We start from the raw sequence: 12,499 nt of genomic DNA on the forward strand, positions 1-12,499 counted from the left end.
GGAAATACCAGAACACAGAAAAAATTACACCGCAGTTAAGACAAGGATTTCAGGCTCCCCTACTTCCCTATGTCAAGTAAAGCACTGCTTCTAAAAATTTTTGGTCCAGTACCCTTAATTACAGAAGAAAGAGTAGTACTGACAGTCCTATTGAAATTCTTTTGGAATTTCCCATTGTACCTTAAATTCATTTGAATTGTTTATTTTATTACATAATATACCAAAAACTGTTAAATGCTTCAGAAAAACATGCCATGTTTATCCTCCACTTTCATGTATCTTCTAAAATACCAATCAGTGCTTTCTCTCAGGAGAGGAGAATCTAAATTGAACAGTATAGACTAAGATAACCTAGATAGTTTTTCTCTAAAACTTGAGAGACTCCAATTATTACACAAATTAAGAAACAGGAAATTATTTTTTTAATGTCCAGAATATTTATCAGAATAAACTCAACTCACGATCTGATGTGTGGGAAATCCTCTTCAATTTTGCTTCCTGTGTTTTTGAAAATCTGTAGTGCAGCTTCTGCTACTTTTTCATCATCCATTTTCAGACAAGCCAGGAGTGATTCAAATGTTTCAGCAGAATGAAATGAGATGGGATGTGTAAACGAGAGTACCTTCAAAATGAGTCATAAAAATAATTTGTAAAACCTTTTCATCTTTATAACACAAATCCAAAATATTATATATTAGACATATTACAAATCAAAGTCAATACAAAAATAATTATGCTAACAAGAAACTGGGAGCACTATAAATAAAATTTAAAATATACTCAAACATATAATAAAGAAATGTTCCTATGTAGAAAGATGGCATGATATGAAGTCGTTTCTTCCAAAATTAAATTACATGTTAATATAATCCTAGTCAAAATAACTTGAATTTTGATTACTGTTTTGGTTTTTTTGGGGGGTGTAGAAGGGGGCCATGGGAAATGAGGGTAGAAGAAAAGGGAACATGAAGAGAATTTAATGCAATATCTGTATTCTTCTAAATAAAAGTCATTAGAAGAAACTAAGGACATTTTTGAAAAAAGTAAACTAGGAAAAGGGTTAAAACACTTAATGAAATAGTAAAAAATAATGTAAAGTTACAATACAAATCAACGTGGTACTAACATTACAAGAATCATGAAAGAAAAAAAGTAAAGCAATAAATAGACCCCAGCATATTTAAGAAGTTAGATTATATACATTGTAATAAATTATGAAGAAGGCAACAGAAAATAAATAGTTCTGGGAAAACTGAGTAGCTACTGGGAAAAAATTTAATTAATCCCCCACAAACACACTTTTAAAATAAGTTTTAGATAGGTTGTACTTAAGATTTTAAAAAATAGAAACAATAAAAACCCTCTATTTTTTTACAATACTGAATTTAATTTGAATTAACATTCTATTTACTTTTCACTGGCACTCCTTTTATCATTATACTTACATATAATAGAACACATTTTTTTATATCAAATATGTTCCATAAAAAAGCAAAGTAATAAAAAGCTCATTCAAATTAGTTAAAAAAAACCAAAAGATTGCAACATCAGTAGATAAATGAACAAAGGATAAAAATGATGAATTCACCATAGGGAAAACACAAATGCTTAACATATAAAAGGTGAACATCATGAGTGATAATTATGCAAATTAAAACATTGTTTTTGTTTATGAGATTAGCAAATCTTTTTAAAATTCACAATATTCCATGTTTGTGAAGGTTAAGGAGATAGACACCATCATACTCTATTAATGGATTATATATAGGCACAATTTCTCTATAAAGGAATTTGAATACACACATATATACCTCCAAGAATTTTGAAAATAGTCATTCTTTTCAACCCAGTAATGTCCTTCTAGTTTTCCAAAAAAAATAAGACATTACCAAAATATTCATCTTACTACTATTGTTTATAAGAATAAAATTTGAAAAATCTAGATATTCAATAGGAAAATAGTAACACTATGATACCTCCAAAACAGACTATGACCATTTCAAATAATAATGTTTATTATTTTTACTAGTAGCCATGCATTGTGCTAATAAATTTATGTACATGATTTAATTTAGTCCTTTGTGAGATAAGTATTATTTTCTCCATTACAGATGAGGAAGCGGAACCCAGTAATGTGCCCAAAAGCACACAGCTAGTAAATGACAACCAAAAAACAGGTCTGTTTTTCTGACACTTCTAAAAATAGTCATAAAAAAACACTGAGAAAAATGCTTATGTAGTTGACACTTGACCACGGGCATGAACCATGTGGGACCACTTATATGTGGACTTTGTTTTCAGTAAATATACATACAGTACTATAAATGTATTTTCTCATGATTTTCTTAACATTTTCTTTTCTCTAACTTATTTTATTGTAAAAATACAGAATATAAAACATATAACATACAAAATATGGAATAATCAATTCTTTATGTTATCGTAAGGCTTCCAGTCAACAGTAGTCTATTGGGACTCAAAATTATATGCGGATTTTCGACTGCACGGGGATCAGCACCCCTAATCCTGGTGGTATTCAAGGAAACTAGTTCAGGCTACAAAACTGTATATTCAGTTTGATCTCAACTATACAGAACTGTGCATTTTTTTAAAGAGTAAAAGGAAACAAAAGAAACGAATGTTTATGTATAGTGGGTTTATGAATATTTTCTTTATAATTTTATATTTTCTAAGCTGTCAACAATGAATTTATATCTTTATAAACAGTAAAAGGCAGTAACATATTTTATCTAACAAAATAAAAAAACAGAGTTTAAGGAAGAATTTGGCTCACTCTGTAGTAGGGTTAGCACCTTCTTTGCTCACTAATGACACTTTAGATTACATTCCACTATTTTAATATAATTAATACTAGGCTAAATTATAGAATTTAAACCTGAACATATTCAGTTTACACCTTAGAATAAACATGCAACTTCTAAACTATCTAAAAAACTGAGAAAGTTTTACTTTAGGTTATATAAACTTAAGAAGTAAACTTCAAAACAACCAATATAAACTACATATGTTTAACCGTTATCTAATTAGGCACTTAATTTTAAATATTTACCTTAAGCAGTTCAAGACCTGCCCTGATGGCTTGATCAGTTGGAACACCCTCATCTTCATCATCTGCTGTTCCATCTATTGATTTGTTCACTTGCTTAATAAGAGCACTAAAGTATGAAAAAAATTTAAACTGTCAATTTTCTCAACTGTCATTTATTAGCAATGTCTAAGAAAAATAATCCTAACTATTTTTCTATATATACCACATCCAAACTGCATGCTGTTTCCCAAACACTACGGCAAAATAAACAATTATAATAAAATACTTTGAGATGCTTCTTTTAAAAAATAGTTATATTCCATTTTATATTCAAATGAGGTCAAAATGCTACTTGATATGCTCTTTATTAATATTACTTATGCCTTTACTATTGTCTTTTCCACGGAAGGCCTAAGCCCAAACACATCAATGATAGATTTTTTTTAATTATCTAAAATCCATTATTAGTCTAGTAAATAGAACATTACATATTGAAATAAAGGATAAAGGACCACATTAAGCACATTCAAATCATTTAACAAACATTACTATGTGCCAGGCAGAGACAGAGCCAGAAATGAGCAGACCTTCTCCTAAAATGTGTAAAAATACCTAGGTAACAGACATACAATAAAACCTCACTAGAATATTAGAAAAGGAACAACAATAGATCAAAAATGAAATACAATGTTTTCAAGCATTCTTCTATAAACAATGGGCTTAAATTACTTCAAAATAAACATTTGTAATGCTTTAACCATTATCTAAAATAATCATTCACACTGATAGGTATTTGTTACTTTTACAGAAAAAAAAAAAAAAAAAAAAAAAAACACCACGTTAAACAGAAATATAAAATGTATAGAAATATAAAAAAAGTCAATTATTCAGTGTTCCTTAAAATGATAGTAGATATGTTTCTAAACCTTAAATTTAAGGTCAAGCTAAAAGTCAAATATGTCTGTCTCCCTTACGGGGTACTCTTAAATTTATCTTTGATATTATTAAAGGTGTCTTATCTTTTTCTGCCCATTTTCCCTGAGGAGTATATTCTCAAATCTCCAACTATCCCCAAAATAATATTCAATCTGAATCCGCTTTCCATATTTTCAGGAGCCCATGATTTTTTACCAAGATGTACCACAGGATTGAAAAATACCACATATACAAAATTAAATTCATTATTTTTCCTCCATGACTGAAAGTATGAACCTCTCAGTCTAGTGAAGGAAGACTAAAAATAAGTAAACAAATACACGAAAAATATCACCAGAGAACAAAATGGATTATAAGAAGGCTGTGGCAAGAAGTGAAGTTCTTTAGCTGGGGTAATTAGGAAGGCATTTCTGAGGAAGTACAATTGAGCTAATAACCAAAAAAACAACAGCCAGTCTACAAAAAATCTGTGGAGAAAAGCATCAATCTGAAAAAACAGAGAATTTAAAAACTCTTAAAAAATATTAAGAGTTCAATGAGGCAAAAGCAACGAAACACTCAAAAATCTACAGTGCTTTTCTGTATCAGCAAAAGCCACCTAAAAAACAAAGAGAAGAAATCTATTCAAAATAAGTCAAAATACATAAAATAACCAGGAATAAAAAGTTGTAATGCACAGAATATGTCACTTGATGTGGAACAAGATTCAACACCTGGAAGAATTAATGTTTGGGAACAGCCAATAAATTTTAGGGGAGGAGGGATGAAATAACTTCCACTATGAGGTGAAAACGCAAAATAACCTCAGAAAACAAAAGAACCCAAAAGAAAACCCAGTAACAGTCCAAACCATGTAAGAATTTATGCTGTAATGTCTACGGCCATACCACCCTGAACGCGCCTGATCTCGTCAGAATTTATGCTGTAATAAGGGAACACTTCAAATCTTAAAAAATGTTTGTCACATTCAGGTAAGAAGAATATCCTTTCTCACCTCCTTCAAAAATAGCTCCTTTCATTCTTTTCACAGTATTACTTGAGATTCTTTTCATCATTTGGACTTGAACCCTTGTATTTCTGACTCTTCCTTGCCTTTATTCCCCATATTCAGTAAGATGACAATTTTTTATGTTGTCCTTTTAAAAGTTCCTTCAAGTATGTTCTTTTCTTTCCATCCTACTACCATCCGCAGACAACTAACCAGCAATCTCTCCCTTCTACTTCCCTGCTTCTGTCCATCATCTCATCATCCATGGTTCTCAACAGATCAAATAAAGTAAAAGCTCTAAAGTTCAACCTTAAAAGCTTTCCACAATCTGATCCCAACTTACTTTTTAAGGATCATCTCATAACACTTTTATACCTCTCCACACTATAGTTTAAATAGATGGCATTTTCTAAATATTCTTGTTCTTTCCTATCCAGCTAGTTTGGTTTATGTTAATCTCAATGCCTAGAATACTCTTTCTCCCAACTCTATAGAAACAAAACCTTACCCATTCTTTCCTCTTATGTAAAATATTATCCCTTAGGTATATCCTCTTTCAGTCCTCTGAACTCTATTTGCACTAATCTTATGGAACTATAATATAATCTCCTGATTAAAAATCTTTATTCCACTACTAGACAGAAGGTAGATGAACAGCATAGAGTATGCTTTGCCAATACCAAAACAGCATCGCCTTGAATAGAGAAGGCATGGGACTATTTACCAAATTAATGAATTTCAGTCTAATTCAGATTCTTCCTCTTATTAATACAAAGACTTCTAGTTTTCATTTTGTTTTGTTTTTTTAAACCTCCGAACCATCAGTATGCCATACATATTTGTATATTTGTAAGTACTATATTTTTTCAACCAGTTGAAAACATTTTAGAAAAAAGTTTTTTAAAATTTTTTTTAAAAACCAACTCATTCCACATTACATTTTACAAAAGGGAATGCAGACATAAAAAGAAATAATTTTCCAAGATGTCACAGTCAGGTGGTATCAAAGCTGAAACTTTAAAGGGTTGTTTTAAAAAACAACATTTTCAGTTCTCAAATATCTGTGAAAATGCTCATATGCACCTTTGCAACAGATTCATCTATTTTTTTTTCCTGAGGGTACAAGTAAAACTTGTTTATATTACCTACCCCATGCAAGCTAACAAAACAGAAGAGTTCCTAGTATACCGTTAACAGACAAAAACTAGGCTTGGACTGACAATTTCTCACACAATATTAACTAATACTTTAAAATAAACAAGAAAAACTAAATATATACAGATATACAGAGATGAGTATATAATATAAATACAGATATATACAAATGAGTATATATGTAAATACACACAGATGAGTAGCTAGTTTTGTGCCTTGTATATAGTGATTGACCTCCTGAGTGCATGAATAAATAATGAGAATTTAAAATTTTTATATAAAAATACCTGATAGATTCAGTATCTATGTGCACAGGTGCTATCCTCTCCAAGAGAAACTTGATCATTTCTAGGAAAGGATTTGTAGGCTGTTTGGGGTTGCCCAACTTCTTAGTTATTTCACGCTGTAATACAGATTTTTAAAATATTACCAAATTATGTTTCAACAAATTATTACATTAAAATGTTAACATACAATAATTAAAACCATGTAATACGGGTGCCAGATTAACCAAATCAATAAGAAATGAACAAGTGCAGAAAAAAAACTAGATTAATATTTTTAGCATATGAGAAAGGTAACATTTCAAGTAAATAGAAAAAAAGTAGATTATTCAATATATTGTACTGAAATAACTGTACAGACATTTAATTAAAAACAAAGTTACGTGCCTGTCTCATATCTTATACCAAAAATATTCCTGAAGTATAAAAATAAAAGAATAAAATGAAGGATCAGTGGATACATAAACTTCAACAAGCAAAATTAACAGAGGTGCCTGTTTAAACTATAGATTCCTGGACCTCACTCTGAAGATTCTCATCTACTCGATCTGGAGTGGAACCAAGAATCATCTTTCCCCAAAAAGCACCTCAGAAGATAGATACATGGATAACAGATTAAGACATACTGACATTAGTAAATATTTTTATTGACTTGAAATAAAATAGGATTCCATAAGCTGGACACCAAAGACAGAAGCCATGAGGAGAACACAGACTCAGCTACATAAAAATAAAAACTACAGTATGTAAAAAGCATCATAAACAAGGACAAACTACAACTGACAGAAAATTATTTGCAACTTAATTAACAGACAATGCCACCTGACAAATCAGGTAAAGTCAAATTACCACTCTATAAAAATAGATAAAGATTATAAACACATAACTTGCAAAAGTAATATGAATGGCCAATAAACCCATGCAGAAAAAATGGTCAGATGAGTAGCACCAACAAATACAAGGTGATGGAGTTTGGATGTGCTGCCCCCTCCAAAACTCATGTGGAAATTTGATCTCCAATGTGGCAGTGTTGGAAACTGATTGAGTCACCGGGGGTGGATCCCTCATGAATGGATTAATGTTCTCCCTAGGGGAGGAGGGGTAGTGAGTAAGTTCTCTCTCTATTAGTTCCCGCAAGAGCTGATTGTTTAAAGGACCCTGGCACCTCCTCTCTCTCTCTTGCTTCTCTCTCTTGCTACCATGTGATCTGCTTGTACCCACTGGCTGCATGCCACTTTCCACCATGAGCAGAAGCAGCATTAGGCCTGTGCCAGATGCAGCTGTCCCAGAATCGTAAGCCAAATAAACCTCTTTCCTTTATAAATTACCCAGTCTCAGGTATTTCTGTTACAGCAATACAAAACAGACTAAAACACAAGGGCACTTCAAAAAGTTCACGAAAAATCGAATTAAAAAATAATACAAACTTTTCCATGAACTTTTTGAAGACCATGTGTGTAAATCCCATCAAAATAACTATGTTTTGTTTGTGTTTATTTGGATTTTGTTTCCAGCAGTGAAACTGGTCAATACTGTTACATGTGAGAAAATGGTCACTCTCAACAGTGGTGAATAAATAGTACAGAACTAATTCAAGGTCTGGAGAACAATTTGCCAATACATATTAAGGCTTTAAAAATGGAAAAATATGCAGGGAAAAGAGGGCCTAGAAGCACACCATACCAGCTCTCATGCAGCGAGACCACTGACAGGGTTCCCATTGACCCACAAAGGAAAAGAGGGGCTAGAGCTGACCCAGAAAGGAGCCAGCCAGAAGCAGGTGAGTCATCACCAGGGACATGTGCTCAGCACCCCCTGGGAAGTGTTCGGAAGGGAGTGAAAGGGAGGGTTGGCCCACTGGGGGGACACTGGGGCACAGCTTGAGCAGCTGATCTGCCTTCCAATGGCACAGACCCAATCAGTAGAGACTGGTCAGGTCAACAGAACAGCACGGGGCAAAGTTAGCTGGAAAGACTCAGTTGGGGTGAAAATTCCACACAGCACAGGTGTTTCCAACCTCACAAGACCTGGAAGTGATTAAAATGCTAACAATTAAAATATCTACCTTATAACTCAACTATCCCACTACTGAATATATACCTAAAGGAAATGAAATCAATATATCAAAAAGACACTTGCACTTCCATGTTCATGGAAATGCTACTCATGATAGTCAAGGGATGGAATCAACCTAAATGCCTATCAACAGATGAATGGATGGTATATGTACACAATGGAATACCATTCAGCCATAAAAATAAATGATTTCCTATCATTTGCAGCAACATGGATGGAACTGGAAACTATCGTATTAAGTATAGTAGTATAAAAGTCAGGCACAGAAAGACAAATACTACATATCTCATACACATACATGGAATTTAAAAAAAAAAAAAAAAAGTGGTTCTCATGGAAGTAAAGAGTAGATTAATGGTTACCAGAGGCCAGGAGGGGAAGTGGGGTGAGGAAGGAAAAGTGGTGGACTAATGGGTATAAAACTATTATATTCACCCTAAGGGAATCATTGTGCAGTGTATGCATGTATGAAACAACATACAATACCCCATAAATACGTACAAATGCAAAAAAAAAAAAAAAAGTCACACATTTGATTCTCTGAGTCACGCAGATCTTTCAAATGTTGAAATTTTCATTTCAATATAAAAAATATCATAGTCATTAATATCACCACTGATCACATCAGAAAAATCAATAAGTACTGGGAACCTGCCAGCTCAGTGGCAGACACAAATTTTTCTAAACTCTAATTTTTGCTCCTACACTCAGATTTTATCACTGACATCGAATACTGTCAGTTGTTTTCCTTGAAGTGACAGGCTTACTTTGTTCATTTTTAAGAAAATGTCTGCCTAATACCCAAGTCTGAATAACCAGTTTATTTGTCAGTCATTTTTTCAAGAAAAGACGGTATTCCATGGCAAAAGTGGCTGGTTCAACTCTGTGCTCAAACAATTGTACAAGTGGTATTGAGAATTCAGTATACTGCAGAAGTGCTTTATGGGTGCATCCCATTTTGTCACAGAATATATTTAAAAGTATGTGTACTCAAGGGTTGAGATTTAATAAAATTAACAATATTTACTGTTTAAAAAAAGAATCAAGATTTTGTAAACATATTTAGCTATAAATATATTAATTATACTGTTCTTTACATTAATCAAAAAGTGGGAAAAAATGTAAATGTGTACACAGTGGACTATTCAATAAATTATGGTACACATACTCAATGGTATGCTATGCAGCTACACAAAACAATACTATATATAAAAGACTTATTAATAAAAATTAATTAAAATGTCCAAAACTATATGTAAAATATGATGTCATTTTGGAAGGATATGCACCATAATATTAATAGTAATTATCTCCATAGAGGTATAGCTTACCTGTGTTGTTATTTATGTGACATTTTCTAAATTTTACATAATAAATATAAATTACTTCTATAAAAGAGAAGGACAAAAGAAGATTTGGGAGCTTTTTCAAACATTAGCTCTTTTAATTTCTCTCCTTACCACGCAACCTTCAGCCTGCTTGCAGGAGCATGTTGGACTAACAAGTACTTCTAATTGTTTTCTTATTTTCTCATCATCTTCTAACACCTGTGTGAATTTCTTCATGAAATCCTGAGCCTTACCAGGATCTGGCAAATTTCCTTAAAATAAATTAAAATTTAATTAAAATGCAATTTTAAAATACCTCAAAATAATAAAAGATGAACGTTTTTCATTCCCTTCATTACTTTAATTAATAATTCTTACCTACAAATTCAGTTTAGTTTAATAAAATAAATTTTGAAGCAACTTTAATCAATTTTCACAAATAAAAATCTGCTTTCTAAAAACATAAAACAGGATCGTAGTGAAGGGACATCTATTCAGGGAAAGACTAAAAATGAATATTTCTAATAACTCCTTATATTTAAAGGCATTAAATGTCAACCTGAATAATACCAACTTTATTACTGGCCCTTGGGCTGGTTACATACATTGATCTCTTTAATTCATAGCAAGAGATTAATTATTTTACCATTAAGAAATTATTTTCCTGTATTTCCTTGTTTGTTACCAAACAAATCCAGAGATAATCACATACACACTGCATGCTGTTTGGCACTAACATAAACTGAGCAACCTGTTTCAGATGTTACTACTAGATATGTCATTACTGCATATGAAAAGATGACTCTTCCTAGAACCAAAAATGATTGTTTAAACTACTCTCCCAATGTATCTGTGTATCAATACACTTATGAGAGCTAATAAAATGTTGATCCCAGTGTCTTTTTTTCTGGCCAGTTGTCTGTTACAGAGAGCCAGACTAGGATAACTCCAATAAGAGAAATCGAAACATTGAACTTTGGACTGTAAAAAAAAAAAAAAAGGAGAAACTCAACTAAATCTTAAAATATAATAGAGTGAATGCAGTCGTCAAGCTCACATACAACTCTGAAATTCCATTTTAAGTCTTGGCAAGAACGACTGAATCACTGAATGTAGTAAAAACATATTAATACATTAGTCCTCCTAAACACTTGCTAGCTGTATGACCTTTTCATTTTTCTACAATATAAAAAAAAATGTATTGCAAAGAAATAGAACCACAGTATAGTATAACAGATCGACATGATCACTTATAGAAGATAAACTAAATGTTTACATGGTAAGTTTACATAATAAGTACCTGAGGGCAAGCTGGAAAACTTTTAATTCAGTATTCTACAAACATATACGACCATGGAACCCTTTCTTCTCACAATACTATTAACACAGGCAGGATACTAGCATTCCTCAGAACAGAATCTGGGAAATACTATACGTGCTGGAAGAAAATGAATAGAGGAAAAAAAATATAAAGAATATAGGGGATGATCTCCATAATGGGATAGTATCCACAGCCAAACTACCAAGGAGATAGTTATAAAAAAGTAATAGCACAAAACGACTTGCTTTAGCAAGTTATCTGCAAGGACTGAAGACTAGTTTATCTAGGACTAAAAGATATTTTGGTCTTAAAGCTCTATTCATGCTAAAACTGTTAACCCAGTCAGTTAGGTTACTGTTCTCTTCAGTGTTTTCACATTACTTCCATACACATCTTGGAATATTTAGCATATCAAATCCATCTTAAGATCTTGTCATTATCACCAAATACAAGTACGTAGAAGCATTCCTCCAGGTGTCCCTGATTATTTCCCTCTGTCTATATGCTATACACAGTGACCTCTGAGGTGGGAGTAAAAGCAAATGACCTGCAAAAAGTTACTTTTCCCTATTCCCATACTGAAAAAAGGAGATGTGCCACACAATGCTTTTGTATTTACTGCTAAATGCAATTACATTAACATTTCATTTAACATCACTTAAAGCAAATTATTAGGTATATCCTTCACTCTAAATTTTGGCTCAGCGTGACATTAGCTTCAGATAGATTCACATTAGGAGCAAGCAACACCAAAGCACAGATTCTGTTTTTTACAGTAAGCTTATATAATGATTTAAATAAGTTCTCTAAAACAAATTCAGGTAATAAATCCTTTCTCCAGCTCTTGCTCATATAAGACACTAAAGAAAATTAAAAATTCTGTGTAGTATACAAAGTAAATGAAAATCAGAAAAAGAGGAAAGCTGAGGCTAAGTTGTCTGTTGAAACATCAAAAACACTTTAATCTTTTCCTATGTTATAACCTATAATGAAACTGCATGAAACACTTTAAACTATAAAAAAAGTTTCAATTAAATCTTAAATTGTATATGAATTTAAAATAACTTACTTGTAATAACCATCACTTTGGAAAATATGGCCTTGACACTGGCATCTGTCTGTAAATCACACAAAAAAATGCAAAATCAAAATTCCCTGACAAGAATCTTCATTACATTCATCAGAAAGTTAGATAATCATAACCTACTAATGCTCCAAACCCATGCCCTTACTACATCCTTCTTCAGTTATTTTTCAACTCCAGATGAACTGGATAGGAGGTAGAAGTGAACTCATTCTCTACTGTCATTCATGCCTTACCTCGCCCTGTTTTGCCAACTGTCATACAAAACAATGTTGCAC

At 32.1% G+C, this 12,499-nt stretch overlaps 1 protein-coding gene across 4 annotated transcripts in view; it reads right to left on the bottom strand.

The window, feature by feature from the left end:
- The window catches only part of PDS5B (PDS5 cohesin associated factor B), a 206,074-nt gene that overhangs the window by 65,926 nt on the left and 127,649 nt on the right, over window positions 1-12,499 (bottom strand). For all 4 annotated transcript variants that reach the window (XM_063101929.1, XM_063101928.1, XM_063101930.1 and 1 more), the window contains exons 15-19: window positions 12,207-12,255; window positions 9,949-10,088; window positions 6,416-6,531; window positions 3,071-3,176; window positions 462-622 (exon numbers count right to left, since the gene is read on the bottom strand). In XM_063101929.1, the coding sequence (XP_062957999.1) occupies window positions 462-622; window positions 3,071-3,176; window positions 6,416-6,531; window positions 9,949-10,088; window positions 12,207-12,255 (572 nt within the window). The remainder of the gene's footprint in view (window positions 1-461; window positions 623-3,070; window positions 3,177-6,415; window positions 6,532-9,948; window positions 10,089-12,206; window positions 12,256-12,499) is intronic.

This window comes from Cynocephalus volans, chromosome 7, assembly GCF_027409185.1.
Source record: "Cynocephalus volans isolate mCynVol1 chromosome 7, mCynVol1.pri, whole genome shotgun sequence".
In the NCBI taxonomy this organism is placed as follows: Eukaryota; Metazoa; Chordata; class Mammalia; order Dermoptera; family Cynocephalidae; genus Cynocephalus; species Cynocephalus volans.